General features: G+C 35.1%; 1 protein-coding gene across 4 annotated transcripts in view; it reads left to right on the top strand.

Annotated features, from left to right (window-relative positions):
- LOC149843852 (gamma-glutamyl hydrolase 2-like) overlaps nucleotides 1–19,485 on the top strand; it is a 112,732-nt gene that overhangs the window by 35,944 nt on the left and 57,303 nt on the right. For all 4 annotated transcript variants that reach the window (XR_016430920.1, XM_090000095.1, XM_090000096.1 and 1 more), the window contains 2 exons: nucleotides 17,151–17,240; nucleotides 17,412–17,474. Coding sequence is in view for 3 of the 4 variants with exons in the window: in XM_090000095.1 (XP_089856221.1) it covers nucleotides 17,151–17,240; nucleotides 17,412–17,474 (153 nt within the window). In the remaining variant the exon portion in view is untranslated. The remainder of the gene's footprint in view (nucleotides 1–17,150; nucleotides 17,241–17,411; nucleotides 17,475–19,485) is intronic.

Genomic DNA, 19,485 nt, shown 5'->3' with positions numbered 1-19,485 from the left:
TAACGAATGCACATGCACATAAACAAGAAGCCACTAATGGGCAAACTACAATAAGCCACAAAGTGCTAGGCACCAAACACACATAATGTGAGAGAGAGAGCTTGAAATATAAAAGATCATATATTGAAATGCTATGAAAAAACATTGCAGAGAAGAGGAGGCAAAAGCCCCTTTTTATACACTTTATGGGACCAAGGGGGGACTCCCATAGAGTCGTTGGGAGCTCCCCAACGGTTCAACCCTCTTGCCCCTTCACCAATGACAAATAACAAAAGAAAGGAAAAAAATAAAAAAAGGCAAAAATGTCCTTAGTGGACATGTCTATTTACATAATAAAAAAAAGACAAAATTGCCCTTAGTGGGCATTACAAAAGATAACAGAGAATATATATATATATATATATATATATATATATATATATATATATATATATATATATATATAACACCCCCCTCAAACTGATGGTGAGATTATCGAAAGTTTGCTTAGAAGAAAAAATAATCTAGGGGATGATTAAGCTTTGGTAAAGAAATCCGCAAGCTAGTATTCTGAAGTGACGTATGGAAGTTCAATAGTGCCCCACGAAAACTCATCTCAAACATAATAACAGTTCATCTCAATGTGCTTTGTTCGTTCATGAAATATATAATTGCTAGCAATGTAGATGACACTTTTGTTGTCAGAGCATAGCTTTGAAGGAATAGAAATGACAACTCCCATGTCTTTGAGCAAACTTCTTAACCAAACCAGTTCAGTTGTAGTGCTTCTATAGAAGATAGGGAAATCTTCTGTTGCTTCTTACATCTCCAAGAAATTAATGATTGTCCAAGAAAAACACAATAACCTGTGGTAGAAATACGATCATTAGGGTTTTCACCCCAATCAGAGTTAGTATAAACAATTAAATTTGGAGATGAAAAAAAGGATAAGAATAACCATTTTGTTATAGTTTCTTTCAGATATCTGACAATTTGCATGACTGCTACCATGCGAATAGCAGGAGCATTCTGGAACTGACTTTCATTGTGTACAACATGAGTAATGTCTGGCCTGGTAATAGACAAGTATGTTAGAGATCTGATTAATTGACGATAAGAAGTGGGATCTTCTAAAGGAGGTTCATCATTGGATCTCATCTTAACAATGATTACTTATGGAGTCTCCACTTTCTTTTCGTCAGTCAAGCTGGACTTAGCAATAATATCTGATGCAAACTTTATTTGAAAAAAAAACACATCTCCGAGGAGAATATACAACTTCAATCCCTAAAAAATATCTTAGAAATCCAAGGCTAGACATATCAAAATTATTTTTAAAAATATTTTTAATAAACTCAATGCCCCTTTTATCATTCTCAATGATGATTATATCATCAATATACAAAAGTAAGATGGTTATGTGGTCCCCTGCATTCTTAACAAAAAAAGCAGTGTTAGTATAACATAAAGTAAATCCACTATCAAGAATAACTTTACTGAAGCGGTTCTACCAAGATTTTGGATCTTGCTTAAGACCATAAAGAACTTTATTAAGCTTAAGTGTTTTTCCGTTTTCAATTTCAAGACCCGACGGAGAATCCATATAGACTTCTTCACAAAGATCCCCGTTTAAAAAGACATTCTTGACATCTAGTTGGTAGATAGGCCATTGTTTGATTGATGCTAAGGCTATTGGAGTTCTGACACTCGTTGCAACTAGAGCAAACGTTTATTCATAACCAATTCTATATTCTTGTGCATATATCTTAGCAACTAACCTAGCTTTATATCTTTCTAATGACCCACCTACAATCAGTAGCCTTTTTACCTAAAGGGATAGTTACAATTTTTCAAGTGTCAACCTTGTTGAGTGCTTCTAATTCTAGGTGCATGGCATCTATCCAATGGGGGTATTGCCTAGCTTCTTTAAAGTTGTAAGGTTCGTGACAAGAATGGATCATCATTGGACAAGATCTATAATTTATAAAAAACGAGTCATATGATACAAATTTTTGAGGAGGTCTAATGCTCCTAGAGGATCGTTGACGTAAGGATTCCTCAACTTGATCATTTAAAGGGAGATTTTGTTAATATATGTCAAAAGCATTTTGATGCTCATTTTCCTCATGTCGAGTATATACATGAATATCATTAGGATTCTCACTAGGAGAATCATCTTTTTAATGAGAATGGTTATCACAAGCATTCTCATTATCACAAACAATCTTACTATCCCAAATTGTATCATTAGGTTTTTTAGAGTCATCTTTATCAGATTTGATATCTGGTACAACCTTCACAGGAAACAGGGAGAGAGAGAGAGAGAGAGAGAGAGAGAGAGAGAGAGAGAGAGACGCAAAGGCTGGGGCGGCACAGCAATACACGACCTCCAAAACCCTAAACCTTATAAAAGTAAAGAAGTATACATATTATAAGTATGCCATTAATGAGATCCTATTTAACATGTGTTTCATATAATATGCGTATGGATCTGGATCCAGATCCATACGCATATGCAAACTGTATTCTAACACCCTCCCTCAAGTTGTACGTGATTTTGGAGCATGTACAACTTGCTCTTTAATAGCCAAAATTGACGTCCTGTCAATCCCTTGGTAAACAGGTCTGCCACTTGATCTTCTGTACGAACATGACGTAGTTCTATCTCCTTCATCTCGACTTTCTGCCGTATGAAATGTTGATCAATCTCAATGTGCTTCGTTCTGCTATGCTGGATAGGATTACATGCAATGTTTATTGCACTTTGATTGTCACATAAAAGAAATGATCGAATAATTGTCTCCCCAAGATCACTCAATAAGTGTCTAATCCATGTGGCTTCTGCCGTGCCTGCAGCCATCGATCTGTATTCAACCTCTGTACTCGATCGTGTCACTGCCTTTTGTTTTCTGTTGCTCCAGGACACTAAATTGTGCCCAATATAAACACAATATCTAGAGACAGATCGTCTCTCATCTGGATCCCCTACCCAATCTGCGTCTGTATAAGTAATGAGTGCATGACCTCTATGCAAATTATCGTTCTTGCGATAAACAAGTCCGTCTCCTATAGTTCCTTTTAAATAGCGTAGAATGCGCTTCACAGCTTCCATATGACCCTCTGTTGGAGCATGCATAAACTGGGATACTTGATTGACAGCATAAACTATATCAGGTCTGGTAAAGGTCAAGTACTGTAACATCCCCACAAGACTTCTATACGTTGTAGGGTTGACACAAAGATGACCATCTTCAGAGCTCAGCCTTTGATGTAATACACTAGGAGTGCTGACTGGTTTGCAATTCGTCATCCCGGCTTTTTCCAGAAGGTCAAGAATGTATTTTCGTTGCATGAGTGTCAATGTGTCTTGTTGTCTGTCAACTTTCACACCAAGAAAGTACCGCAACTCCCCTAAATCTTTCATCTTGAAAGTTTTCATTAAAAACTGTTTCACGTCTTGCACATGACTATCTGAGCTCCCAGTGACCACAATGTCATCAACATATATAAGAAGTATAACAATGTCCGCCTTTTGGTAAATAAAGAGTGAGTGATCCAGAGAGCATCTTCTAAAACCATAACTCTGAATCTGCATAGAGAAACTTTCAAACCAGGAACAGGACGCCTGATTCAACCCATACAGAGATTTCCTTAGTTTGCACACCCAGGCAATAGGATCCTTCTCGGCATAACCAGGTGGTTGCTCCATATACACTTCTTCCTTTAAAGTTCCATGCAAGAATGCATTTTTAACATCCATCTGGCTAAGGCTCCAACCTTAATCGACTGCTAGGGATATGATTATACGAATAGTACCCATTTTGACTACGGGACTAAAAGTTTCATCGTAGTCTTCACCATATTGTTGTGTGAATCCGCGAGCAACAAGTCGCGCCTTATATCTGTCAATACTTCCTTCAGGCTTATATTTTATTTTATAAACCCATTTTGAGCCAACTACATTCTTTCCTTCTGGCCGAGGGACTATTTCCCAAGTCTGGCATTCATGAAGAGCTTCCATTTCTTCATTCATAGCTTCAGTCCAATGACGGGATTGAAGAGCTTGATTAAAACAAGTGGGTTCATCCTGTTTTGTGAGTTGAGACATAAACAACTGAAAATCAAGGGAGAAGGTCTCATAACTCACCCATCGTTGAATAGGATGCTTAATGCGTGACGGCCTTTGAGCCGAATCATTGGCGATGCTTTCCTCCACATTCCTCGGCTCTGTATTTTTGTCCCGTCTAGTGTATATCTGTCCAGAGAAACGTTCTACTGGAGGTGACTCAACTGGAGATAATTCACCGTGCATTTGTGAGTCATTCAACTCCCTACTCAAGCCGAAGGAAGGACAATTTGTGTGACATGTTTCTCCTGTATTAGCAAAAAGATCTGCGCTCATCCATGGATCATATACTTCTAATTCTCGAGGTGGCAACACTGCAGAGTCATTGACCTTAAAATTTTGTTCATCAAAAACAACATTTCTGGAGGTCCTAATACGTTTTGTAGTAGGGTCATAGCATCGATAACCTTTGTATTCATCTGCATACCCAACAAATCTGCACTTGACAGCCTTGTCCTGAAACTTATTTTGCAGAGATGAATCAATATGTACATAACATACACAACCAAAAACACGCAGTTCATCGTAAGAGGGATGTTGCCCAAATAAAGTATAATAGGGAGATTTCCGATCCAAGAGTGCCATAGGAAGACGATTGATGATATGAACAAATGTGTGAAAAACTTCTGTCCAGAGACTAACGGGCACATTGCTATCATGTAACATGCTCATCGCGCTCTCGACAATATGCCTGTGTTTCCTCTCCGCAACCCCATTTTGTTGAGGAGTATGAGGGCAATAAACCTGTCGGCTTATTCCTTTATCTCGAAGAAAGGCAATAAACTCGTTCGACGAATACTCTCCTCCACCATCACATTGTAAATGCACAATATCACAAGCAAACTTTGTTTTGACCATCGAATGGAATTCCCGAAATATTTGAAAAACTTCATGCTTGTGTTTTAAGAAATATATCCAAGTATAACGGGAATAGGAATCAATAAAGACAATATAGTAACGACTGCCAGAAAGAGAAGGAATAGGTGCGGGTCCCCAAACATCGTAACAAATAATCTCAAATGGCTTTGAAGCTCTTTTATTGATAATATGAAAAGGAAGAACATGGCTTTTGCAGAGTTCGCATGAAGAACATTTATTATTATTATCAAAAAATGAACTTAAACTAGACTCTGGAAGAAGACCATCAGATACAAGATTTTTAACGAAACCTCGACTACAATGTCCCAAACGACTATGCCAAATATTTGGCTTATTACAATGAGATGAATTAAAAACTTCCAATGAAGGAAAAAACAAAGACTCTAAAGGCGAAGACACTGAAAAATGCTTGGACGACTTCAACTGAAGGACTGGGACTAAGGGCAAAGACACTGGAGGAATCTCCTTGAAGACGTACATGTTTCCTTGTCGCTCCCCGTTAGCGAACGTCTCCTTTGTTCATAGATCCTTAACATAAACAGAAGAGGGAGTAAATTCGACGGAAGAATTTATATCGTCAACAAGTTTAGCTACAGAAACAATGTTCTTTTTAATATTAGGAGCAAGAAGGACATTTGACAAATGAAGTGAGGACTTTGACATAGGGATATGTGCATTGCCAGTATGACTAATGGAGTGATAAGTTCCATCTCCCGTAACTATACTACCTTTTTCAAAATAAGGCAATAAGTGAGATAACTTACCCGCATTACCCGTAACATGTGTGGCGGCACCTGAATCAACATATCATTCGCCTTGTTCATTTTGCTTGATCGTCATCTGTGACAATGCTGATAACAAAAGTTGTTGCACATCTGTGGATGGCACTTTTGTGTCCACAGCAGTAGTTGATTTGTTTTCAATTTTGTTTAGTTTTCCTCTATTTTGTGGATTGAACCAACAATCAGCTTTCACATGTCCTCTTTTGTTACATAAGAAACAAGTGGGCACTCTCCTCTGATTCCCTGTATTAAAAGCCCCTGAAATATTAGGTGTAGGTAAGATACCACGTCCTCCCTGCCCGAAACGTCCGCGGCCTCTGCCTCCTTGATACCCTCCATTCTCTCGTCCAAAACCTACAGAAGTGTCCATGGCCAAAACTGAATGAGGACGAGCTGACTCATTTCCTTCTGCCCTTTGCTTCATAATCATCTCATGCTGGAGAAGTTTCGCTTGGAGGTCCTCAAAAGTGGGCAAGTGAGGAAGGCATGATAAAGTTGTGGTAAACATGTCAAAATCAGGACCCAATCCATTGAGAAGTTGCTGAACTTTATCTTTATCTGCAATAGCACTTCCAACAACAGCCAATTGATCAGTAATACTCTTCAAGCGGCCTATGTATTCCATGACGGTCATGAAGCCTTTCTTCAAACTTTGAAATCCATTTTTTAAGTACATAACTCGGGCTTCTGATATCTGAGAGTATGTCTGAGACAGCTTACTCCACAGATCTGCCGCAATGCAATCATCTGAAAGAGTAACCAACACTTCTTGAGAGAGTGTTGACGTAATATAAGCAACCAAAGACTGATCCCGCTTCCTCCAAGCTGTATACTCTGGATTCTTAATGGAAATGGTAATTGTGTCACCCTTCTCATCCTTGGTTTCCTGCAAAATAAGCCGCGGTGGTATAGAAACTAAACCATCCAAATGTTCATCGAGATCCTGACTCCGTATAAAAGGAAGGATTTACCTCTTCCAGGTCAAAAAATTAGAATGAGTAAGTTTTTCTGTAACGAGCTGACTCAAGAAATTGGCAGAGGGACCGGATGACGAAGAGAAATTCATAGCAGTGAAACAGTGAATAAGTTCTGTACTACCAAAAGTGTTGCACAAAGAACACTGAAACAACAATAAAGGAAAGAAAACTTGTGGAATCAGAGAAAACTGGTTTGTAATAAAAAGGGAACTGCAGTCTGTTTGTGTTGAGTGTAGATGGAACCAACACAGGTCTGAAAACCAGTTGTTGGTGTTGAAGAGAAGATGAAATCAACAAAGACAATGGAATGAAGAGGATAAACTTTCAGAATAGAGATGAGATTTCAGATTTCAGAAGAATGAAATTTGAGATAAAGAGAAACTGATCACGCTGAAGACCTGTTTACGCTGGGAGTTGTTCACGCTGAAGAATCACAGTCCACGCTGAAGAACTGTTTATGCTGGGAGTTGTTCACGCTGAAGAATCACGATCTGGGTTTGCTATTCACGCTGAAGAATCACAATCCACGTTGAAGAATCACGCTGAAGAACTGCTTACGCTGGGAGTTGTTCACGCTGGAGAATCACGATCTGGGGTTGCTGTTCAGAACTTCTTCACGCAATTAACCTAAGCTCTGATACCATATCAGATTTGATATCTGGTACAGCCTTCACAGGAAGCAGGGAGAGAGAGAGAGAGAGAGAGAGAGAGAGAGAGAGAGAGAGAGAGAGAGAAAGGCTGGGGCGGCACAGCAATACACGACCTCCAAAACCCTAAACCTTATAAAAGTAAAGAAGTATACATATTACAAGTATGCCATTAATGAGATCCTATTTAACATGTGTTTCATATAATATGCGTATGGATCTGGATCGAGATCCATACACATATGCAAACTGTATTCTAACAATCTTTAGGAACTTAGTCAAATAAAAAGGAATAATCAACATCTTCTTTGGGTTTTCGATGTTCAAATCCATTTTGATTCTCAAGAAAAGTCACATTTCTTAAAACATAAAGTTTGTTGTTTTTAACATCATAACACCCATATCCTTTTTTATTTTCACCGTAACCAATAAAAGCACATTCAAGAGCCTTTGGTGAGAGTTTGTTTTGTCCTTGAAAAAGTATAAAACATTTACAACCAAAGATTCTTAATCTTTGGAAATTCGGGGATATTTTAAACAAATTTTCAAAGGGAGAAACATTTTTTTAAAATGAGAATGACATCCTATTTATAAGATATGTTGCGGAAAGAGTGGCTTTGGCCCAAAAATTTTTGGAACATTTTTAAAGATGAAAAGAATTCTTGTGGTTTCAATACGATGCCTATGCTTTCTTTCGGCAAGGTCATTTTGTTATGGAGTTTTGGGACAAAATCTTTGATGAATAATGCCATTTTGTTTAAAATAATTTTGAAATTCTTTTAACATGTATTCCTCTCAGGAGTCGGATATAAAGATAGTTATATTATGTTGAAATTGATTTTTGAATAAGAATAAGAAATTCTTTGAAAGTAGAAAAAACATCGGATTTGTTTTTTAGAAAGTAAACCCAAGTAGATCTAGTGAAATCATCAATAAAGACAACATAATATGAATATCCTCCTTTAGACATGATGGGCGCTCGTCCCCATAGATCCAAATGCACTAACTCAAAGGGTCTTTTCGAAATGAAGTTGCTATGTTGAAAAGGAAGAGAATGCATTTTTCAAAGGATACAATCATTGCATGTAAATTTCTTTTCATTACAAAATTTCTCAAAAAGAGGGAAAAGATTCTTAGAGAGACTAGGATGACCATGTCTTTTGTGCCAAGTGGCAACATCTTTTGTTTGAACATGATTGCAAGAAGACTTTGATAGTAATGACAAAAAATTCATATATTGTAGGTATCCTCTTCTATGAGCTTGCCCAATCCGCTTCCCGGATCGAGGATCCTAGACATAGCAATTTGAAGATGAAAAAGAGATACTACAACCAGGATCGAATATTTGAGAAACCAAAAAAAGGTTTAAGTTTTAGAATAATTCTAATTTTTGGAACAAAGAATTTTTTGTCATTGCTTAAAGTGGTTTCAAGAGTTCTCATTCTCTTAATATCCAAAGATGTACCATCGGCTGTAGAAACAAAAGATTTGAAAGAATTAGTGTTTGGTTTGGATAAAAGAGATGCATTTGGAGTCATATGAAATGAAGCACCCGAATCAAGAATCCAATAAGACATACTGGGAGTCAATGAAAGCGCGACACCAGAAGTGTGGAAGAGTTGTTCCTCACAAATTGTTGAAATTCTTTCTTAAGTTTTATAATGGAGTCCTTGATATCTCCATCCCTTTTTTGATCGCCATTTGAGTTGTTGGAGTTCTTTCCAATGGAAGCCACTATTCTCTTAGGATAATCAGGTCTAAGATGCCCTGGTTCATTACAATGATGATACATTTTTTCTTCCATGACCATTATTGTTATAGTTATTCTTTCAAAAGTGAGGATGCTTATATGTCCTCATATCATTACTTGGTTTAGATACCAGATATACTTCATCAATATTCTTTTTTAGAGCTAAGCATGTTTTTTCTTGGCATAGATCGACAAGAATTTCACTAAGAAGAGTTGAAGCCCTATGAAGTAGGGATCCTCGTAGTTGTTCAAATTTGGGCCCAAGCCCATGAATAAATTGAAAGAATCTCTCTCTCCGTTTGTTTTTGGCAAGTTCATCCTATAGAGGAGATAAAATGCTATAGTAATGTTTAATACTCATATCTCCTTGCTTGGTTGCTCTCACTTTTTATTGCAAAAAGAAATGTTTAGCAAGATCTTTTTTAGTGTACATACCTTTCGTGAAGAACCATGCTTCATTTGACTTCTTGAATTTGGCTAGATTAACACAAATTTTGAGCTCCACATTGTTCATGAACTATGCCAATATTTTGGCATGGTTACTTTCCCATTCTTCAACTTTGGATTGGTATTCATCAATGGCCTTGGTTTTTTCTTCTTTATTCAAAGCTTTTTCTTCATTTCCTTCCTTTGTGGTGAGCTTTAGTTGAGGTTTCAGAACCGTACCACATACAAATCCCTAAAGTTTTTTACCTTTGAGGTTGTTTTTTATAGCGGCTGCCTATATTCTATAGTTAGTATCATTCAATTTGAACAAGAGATCAATCTTTGCATCCTTGTCGGCCATTATGGAAGAGGAAGGAAAGAGGATAACAAGTGTGCAAAATACAAGCACACAAAAAAATAAAATAAAAGAGAGTCCCAAGAGTGCTCAATCACCTAGGGGCTTTGATATCATGTAATGAAACATTAGTGCAAAAACAATGTCAGAGAGTGACTATAACGAATGCAGAAGCACATAAACAAGAAGCCACTAGCAAACTACAATAAACTACAAAGGGCTAGGCACCATACACACACAATGAGAGAGAGAGAGCTTGAAATATAAAAAATCATATATTGAAATACTATGAAAAAGCATTATAGAGAAGAGGGGGAAAAAACCCCTTTTTATACACTTTATGGGACCAAGGGGGGCTCCCATAAAGTCGTTGGGAGCTCCCCAATAGTCACATTTGTGACCGTCAACGACTCTATGGGTTGGACCCTCTTGCCCCTTCACAAATGAAAAATAACAAAAGAAGTCTATTTACATAATAAGAAAAAGGCAAAAAATGTCCCTAGTGGACATGTCTATTTACATAATAAGAAAAAGTCTAAATTGCCCTTAATGGGCATTACAATAGATAGCAGAGAATATATATATATATATATATATATATATATATATATATATATGGTATACATATATTTTAACAAGCCCAACTCGGCACCCAGTCGCCGCTTTTGACTACATAGCTTCAGCAACCAAATGATCTAGCCCTTCAAGTGTTCCTAGGAACCTATTGTCTTTGAGGTTCCTAGATATCTCTTCTACAACTACTAGTCAAATTTTGTGTTGTAACTTTTTTTCATGGTTCTTAGTTGTCTAATTTTTCTAGATCTTACCCTTAATCTCATTCTAGTTATGAACACCTTGAATGAATTTAATATAGAAGGTAGATACTGGAGACTCGAGGAGAATGAAAATAAAGAGAAAACAAATAGTGAAAGGTGAAAAGGGAGGGATGAAGGGTAGAGGGTCTCTTAATTTCTTTGATAATGTAATTTGTTCCTAAACAAATTGGGTATGATAGAGTTCAAACTCATTTTTTCTTGAGTAGAAGCTTTACGTAAATCCAAAATTAAGTTTGTATTGGTCCTGTTTTGTTGATAGGGAATTAATGTGGCAGTGGCTTTGGGTATTGTGATTTTTATTTCCTATATGACTAATTACCCCATTAAATGAAATTTGCTCCTAAATAAGTCAGCTATGATACAATTTAAGCTCATTTTCTTCTTGTCTTCTCATTTCTCAAATCTAAATAGAAGCTTCATTTAAATCTGAAATTAATTTTGTAGTGATCGTGTTTGGTCTAAAGTGAAGATGTTGAATGGGCATTTTATGTTAGAAAGTGGCTTTGAATACATTAGGTTCAATAAAGAACCCATACACATGCACATGAAGTGCGAATAAACCCATTAAAGGGAACAACACAAGCACATAATGTGCTAACACATAAACCCACACAAGGGGCAAAAATATGACATAAAGTCATAAGTTGAATATTATTGAAGAAGAAGGAAGAAGGGGGTATAAACCCCATACAATGGAGCATAAGCTCCTCTAAGGAGTAAAGAATACAAAGGGGGAGACCCCTATTTATAACACAAGAGAGGGGCCACCAAGGGGGCTCCCAAAGGAGTCGTTGGGAGCCCCCAACGGTCACATTTGTGACCGTTGGGGGGTTCCCAACGACTCTTTGGGGAGCCTCCCTAGGTGGCGCAAACCACAAAAAAGGGAAAAATAAAAAAGAAAATTAAAAATAAAATTACAAACATATTTCAAATGGAATATGCGTAAAAACTGTGAAATGTCTAAACTACCCCTATGCCTATAAATAGATAAATATATATTTTATATATATAATTAGGATAATACATATGCATATATACCATATATGAATATGTATTATCCTTTATATATATATAAAATATATATAATATTACAATTGTCGAATGATACATTTTAACACCCCCCCTCAAGCTTTGCGTGGGGGAACGAAAAGATTGAAGAAAGCAAGAGGAAGAATCTCAAGGCTTCAAGAGCCTTCAGGACGAATGCCATTGTAAATGTCTCCCTCCAATGTCTTTAACGATGAGCACCTTCCATGATCTATCCAAGGTACTTCTTTTCCTCTTATCTTCAAGATCTTGAGGAACAACAATAAAAAACAAGTAAAAAATATCTTTGCAATTTACTCAAAAAGGAACATTCCTAACAAGGTGCAAAATTTATGCATAATAGGATAATTACTTTAGCATGAAAAGAAAATTTAGAAAACCAAAGTTTTCAAAATCATATATCATGTTTAAAGAGTGAGCGGAAACATATTGCAAGAATGCATAGTGCATTCATAAGGTCCAATATTGGACAAACACAACCCCATAATGGGGGAATAACAAAATAGTCCACTAAGGGACCCCACAATAATCCTACGAAGAGGCATAAGCAACATATACTTTATTGAATGAGATCCTAAAAGGTCATAAAGAGCATATGCATATATTATCATGAAATGAATTAATACGTAAAGGAATCATTAATGAACATGCTTCAAACATGTAATGAAGTGCCAAACAAGAGAAACGAAGTCTCCAAGCATACTTTAGACAAAAAATAAACACAAGAGTTCACAAGGTTTTAAATCCATTTACGAGGCAAAATGAATAGTGTTATTTGAGTAAAGAATCTTACCCATTTAGGAAAATCTCACTCAATTGACAAAAAGGACACATTTTGCATACAAAAGTAGCCAAAATACCATAAACACTTAATATATAGATTAAATTCCAAAAAATCAACTTGATTTTAAAATATGCATATAAAAAATATGATTCACTTGAATATCTTAAAACACAAGTCATGAATGAAATTTTGCAAATTTCAACAATAGTTCATCCATTACAAACAACTACCTCATTAGTCCTCCAAAACCCATAAATCAAGTGTATAAGCTACTAGATCAAGAATATAAATATAATGCCATTAAAGGCCAAAGACACACACAAAGGTGTGCAAAAGAATCTCTTGTCTACATATAATAATACTTGAAATGAGTGCATCTACGACAAGAACAAGAGAATACACGCCAACATGGACTAAAAACATCTTTTGTCTACGTAAAAATACACTCAAAACCAAGTATGTTTAGCTACTAGAACAAGAGTAACAAGCCAACCATGGGCTAAAACACAATACATCTCTTGTCTACATAAGATGACACTTGAAATGAGTGAAATAAGCCAACCATGGGCATACATCTCAGCGACTAGAGCAAGGACACAAACGCCAACATGGACTAAAATCACACACCATGGTGTGAATCAACGTGCCTTGTCTACATAAAATAACACTCAAGATAAGTGTGATCAGCTACTAGACCAAGAGAGCAAAAGCTAATAAAGGGCTACCAACACACGAAGGTGTAATAAAATTCTTGTCTACATATGATGACACTTAGATAAGGGGCATAAAAGGAGAAGACTTTTGAGGTAATAAAACTTGTAATGACAAACATATATATAAATCAAACCTTGAATTAATAAAACAATATTCTTCAAAAAAGAATACCCATAAAAATAACATTTTGGAATAAACTATGTAAAAGTATCTTCAACAAGATACAACAACCGATAGAACAATATTCTTGAAAATAAATGTGTGAACATACGCACACCAAGAACATATGAAACACTTGTGCACAAAAGCATAAAATCACAAATGTGCAAATGCACTCATAATTTTCATAAACAATGGAAGGTTGGGCAATAATCCCTAAAACCTTGATTTCAATATACCTTAAATCATTTTAAGGTTTTAAACATCATATATCCATCACATTTATATATAAATAAGAGCATCCATAAGATCAATGGCCAACATCAAACTAGTGACACACTCATATACCAAATCATTCTAGAGTCCCAAGGTGCCCATAACTCACCTCAACCACCATCTATAATATGTGAATTTGGACAATCTAGAATGATATAACACGAGGTGCCCATAACTAACCTCAACAAACATCTCTAATAAAGCAATAATAAGGCCAAAACAATGATGCATTAAAGAAACATGTGATGGACAAATATAAATGCCAAAAAAAGGCAATAAACACTTTAGAAATCATTTTTCAAAGAAAAGAGGACCGATTAAAAATTGAATCAAAGGTCTAATATAATCAATCACAACAATATGCTTTATAACAACAATTTTGCATAAACATGAATTATGCTTAATCTTCAAAAGAAGTCATTTATACAAAAAAGACTTATTATGCAACTAACACAATTATGAAATATTAAGCAACATCATGCGTAAGAACCGATTTGGAATAATCAAAAAGTAAAAAACAAGCCTCAACTATGATAGATATAAAGTGCAATTAAATGCACACCAAATCATAATAGATGCACTTTTTTGCAATGCAAGATTTTTAAATGACAATAATCTTGAATAAGCAAATAACAAACTTAGGCCAATATAGGCATTCATAAAGATGGTGAAGTTTGAAAAATCTTATGAAATCCACTATTGTAACTTAAAAAATAATGCTCACAACCAATCTCAAAAGATCCACAAAGGGTTACAAGTATTAATGAATCGTTGAAGGATATTATGCAAGGAAAAAGATACTCACAAACAATCTTCTCACAACAACCATGAAATCTTCATAAAAGAGTATATACTCACAAGAAGATTATAAGGACCGAAAGGCTCCTTAAAGAGAGCTCAAAACACACAAAATTCCCAAAGAAGGGGGAAACTCCACTAAAGTGAGAGAAATTCCAACAAAGAAGAATAAAAGATTTGTTAAAAAAAAACCTTATGATAAAGTAAGATTGTACTATGGCATAAATCTATAAAATTAAACATTTATTGAGGAAAAATTCAAAAGCTTTTAAGTTTTATCAAAAAACATGACTTAATAGATTATTACGAACTCCTAATGTAATAAGTACGCAACAAACATTAGTGAAGACCATAAATTTTATAATGAGACAAGCTCTTTAAATCAAATTGAAAAAATCTTTTAAGAGTACAAAGATGCAAAGAAAATCACCATATTCCATAAGACTATTTTAAAACTTAATTGAACCGGAATTATATAAAAAAAAACTTTCTTAATTAAATGTTGCTCATATAAAAAGGACACATTGGGTAAGTGAATCAAAACTTATTAAGGAATTTAGCATTTTTCGAAAAACTACATCTCACAAACATTTTAATCTTAACATACCTTTCTTTAAAGACTTACCATATATAAAAGGTATTCTTATAAACAAAGTTAGATTTAAAATATAAATTCAAGGCTCCAATGGTCATAAATCTTTACTGACCCATTAAGTTTTGAGCAATCATATATCTAATTTTTCGCCAAACAAGTTATCATTTTCAATTTTTTCAAAGAAAAACATACGAAAAAGTATGTATACGAAAAAGATTCAATAGAGTATCAAGTAACTCAAATTTTTATAAAAAGACATAATGACAAAGAGTACACATAAAAAAACATATTAAATTCTTCATACAATACTTAAGGAAATAGAATGCATACCTAATAACTTTAAGAAAGAAAAGAGAGAGAAATAAATACTTCACCATTTTTTTTTAAAAATTTCTTGAATACCACGCTTCCCGATGCACCAAAGAGCAACTCAATCTCAACTTGGCTTTGATACCATGTTAGAAAGTGGCTTTGAATACATTAGGTTCAATAAAGAACCCATACACATGCACATGAAGTGCGAATAAACCCATTAAAGGGAACAACACAAGCACATAATGTGCTAACACATAAACCCACACAAGGGGCAAAAATATGACATAAAGTCATAAGTTGAATATTATTGAAGAAGAAGGAAGAAGGGGGTATAAACCCCATACAATGGAGCATAAGCTCCTCTAAGGAGTAAAGAATACAAAGGGGGAGACAAATTACAAACATATTCCAAATGGAATATACGTAAAAACTGTGAAATGTCTAAACTACCCCTATGCCTATAAATAGATAAATATATATTTTATATATATAATTAGGATAATACATATGCATATATACCATATATGAATATGTATTATCCTTTATATATATAAAATATATATAATATTACAATTTTGTAGTGATCGTGTTTGGTCTCAAGTGGAGATGTTGAATGGGCATTTTATTCACCAGATTTTGGTATTAACTCTGGGTCTTGTGATTTTTGTTTCCCTATATGACTCGTTATCTCCTAATTAGTATTTTATGACTTGTCAAAATTTCATTTTAGAGTACTGGTCATCAACATTTAAGTAGACGTTTGAAATCTACCAACTGATTGTAATCAAATAAAAAAGTACACAAGAACACAATAGGAAAAAAGCCAATACACAAGCCACTATGAGCAGTACAAAAGAGCCACTACAGGCAATACAAATGCACTAAGGCACAAGAGAGAGTGAGAATAAGAGAAAACAACACATAAAAAATATGGATTTTATTCATAAAATGCTCACAAAGAACAATAACATAAATGGGTTGAAGATCTATTTAAATATACAATGAGAGGGAAAAGGGAGACCAAGCTAGCCTTTAGAGGTGCCTAACTGTTAGTTCAACAGCCACAGAATAGAACAAAAAAGTAAAAAAAAAAAATGTATTACGTTTATATATATATATATATATGTATATATATGTATATATATACATAATATACATATACAATTATACACAGAATATTATATATATATATATATATATATATATATATATATATATATATATATATATATATATATATAGAGAGAGAGAGAGAGAGAGAGAGAGAGAGAGAGAGAGAGAGAGAGAGAGTACATATTTTAACACTTATCAGTTTTAGGTTCTCTGCAAATGCTTTTATTCATTATTTATTCTTTCCTTCTTGTTTTTGTAACCCTCTAACATGAATTTTGCACATTGGCTGCTTAGATGAACTGCATTTGGATTGCAATGCTGGTATCAACATGTAACTGCACTCATCTGTAGGCACACTAGATTTTCTTGGACATGGACATATCTTAGTCAGAATTTTCTATGGCTTAACCAATTTAAAAGATTGTTTAGCTGGCTATTTTTTAATTCTTTTATTTTTAGCATTTCTTTGTTTCTTTTCCTCTTTGGTGGGATCTATTGAACTTGTCTTGTTTACCATTGGAAGCCCTTTCCATTATTAGCAAAGGATTGGGATTGGGCTGATTTGTCCATCTGATTATAATCTTGATCACAGTATGGCATATCTCCAGAACGATTTCGAGAATGTTCTGCTTTATCAAGTTTCTTTGAGATTTTGACGACAAGCAGCGATAAAAATGATAAGGTACAAAAAGATAACTCCTTTGATTCAGTTACAGTAAATTTTCGATCTGTGGTGGTTAGTTCAGGCACTGTCATGCAGTTATATATGATAATGTGTTCATTCCTTATTAATGGCCTTTTTTTTACATATCATGTTTATGATCTCTTACTAACAGCTATTTGATTATACCAGGTATATGTTTCAACTATACAAGCATACAACTATCCTGTGAGTGGCTTCCAATGGCATCCAGAGGTATGTTTCTCTTTTCTCTCATGCTTTACCTCATTAATTCATGACTGATTTGTTTGTTATATTAAATAAGTCATGTTTCTGGGGTTTGGAAAAATTAAGCTTGTTTGGCACTGTCAAACCATCGTCATGGTTTCTTTTTAGAAAAATTCAAGAGGATAAATCGATAGAAGTTTGTGGGCCCATGCAGCTAGAAAACACAGTTGTTTTTTGAAAATTTTACAAAAACATACCTGACTTTTAACCTATTTACAAATACATGCCTAAGTTTTGAAATTTTACAAATACAAGATTAGTTAGCAAAATAACTCCCAAACACATGCCTCCTTTGACTTAGGTGGGTTTACCATGGTCAAACCATGGTTAGGATTCATAAATTTACTATATTGCCCTTACTTTGTTGTTTTTACCACTAAAACAGGCTTTACAAAACCTTCATCATAAACCCATGGTTCCTCTCTCTCCAACCACTTGAAGATTGCTCCAATTGCCAGAGCTCGTCTCTCTCTCAAAGAAAGGTAATAAAAGGAAGCATTCTGAACCAAACCGCCTCACCACCCAAGGAATCTCTCTTATATTCTCTCACTCTACTCTTAATCCTCTCTCAAGTGTTTCTTTCATCCCCCACACTCCAAAAATCCCCCAAAGCCCCTCTCCTTTCGTCCTGGCTGTTAAAAGACTAGAGCTTCTCTATGAAATTAGGGTTCTACTTTGAGATGATATGAGTTAGTTTCTTGAATGAGGTGTCAGTCGGAGATATGCGTTTTTAACGACCCAAACCGGGGCCTCTCGAGCCCAGGTTCATGGACGTTAGTTCCCAAAGAAAAATTACCAAAATAACATCAAAACCATGCCATAAATTTTTTTTATAATAACTAAAGGTCCATACATCCATTAATAATAACTAATACCATCCAAATACAAGTGTCCAATTACATAAGAAGAATAAACAAAAATGTAAAAGTGAATAATACTTCAAATATAATGAAGTATTAGAATGTGGAATGTGGAATGTGGATTGGATATGGATCCGATAAAGGATCCATATCCATTCACAAGTTTTGCTTTAGTTGTATTATAATGTAACATGTGTTACTAACAAGGGGCACTTTTGTCCTTGTAAAAAGATCATTGTAACCCTATTAAAACTAATGAAACACTAGTGCAGCTACAGATAGATTGACTGCCGATTTCTGAAACCCCTTCTCTTCCCCTCCTTTTCTCACACTTTCTGCAGATCACGTCAGTTTATTAGCAGATTTATCATGGTATCAGAGCAGGGTTAATCCTGTGGGTGATGAATACATAAGGCTCGTGCCTGGTCAGCGTGAACAACTTCTGAGGTCAGCGTGAACAACTTCTGACAGATCTGAAAATCGCAGATCTGAAACTCCTTTCTTCTATTTCACAGAGCCCCTTTTCAGCGTGAATAGTCTTCCAAATCACGTGCCTGCCTGGTCATTCCTTTTAGCGTGAAAGTTGGTAGGTCACACAACCTTGGTTTTCCTCCTTTTTTTTCTGTTATTTACATTTCTTTAAATGTCAATCTGTTTCTTTTCTTCCATTGTCCTGCAAATCTGAAATACTTTCAGAAAATATCCCTTTTAGCGTGAAAGTTGGTAGGTCACGCAACCTTTGTTTTTCCTCCTTTTCTCTCTGTTATTTATATTTCTTTAAATGTCAATCTGTTTCTTTTCTTCCATTACCTTGTAAATCTGAAATACTTTCAGATTTATAATCTTTGCTTATCCTTCTTTTCTCACTGTCGCAAATCTGAAAGTGGCGACAGATCTGCCATCAGTTCTTTCTCCTATTTCTAAAGATCATTGTCTGATTTAAGCCTCTTTTATTCCTCGCAGATCTTAAATCCCTTCAGATCTGCTATTCTATCTTTGTCCTTCGGCACTTTCAGCCCCATAAAGCCAAGTTCAATACTGCTGCCATTCTCAAATCCATTTGCTTCGACCTACTGATTTTTATTTATCTTAATTCTTTGTTAGCCTTTTATTCTATC

The sequence above is a fragment of the Nuphar pumila genome, chromosome 3, assembly GCF_984573655.1.
Source record: "Nuphar pumila chromosome 3, dmNupPumi1.hap1.1, whole genome shotgun sequence".
In the NCBI taxonomy this organism is placed as follows: domain Eukaryota; kingdom Viridiplantae; phylum Streptophyta; class Magnoliopsida; order Nymphaeales; family Nymphaeaceae; genus Nuphar; species Nuphar pumila.
Note: the sequence above shows the minus strand (reverse complement) of the source record. Positions and strands in the feature narration are given on the sequence as shown.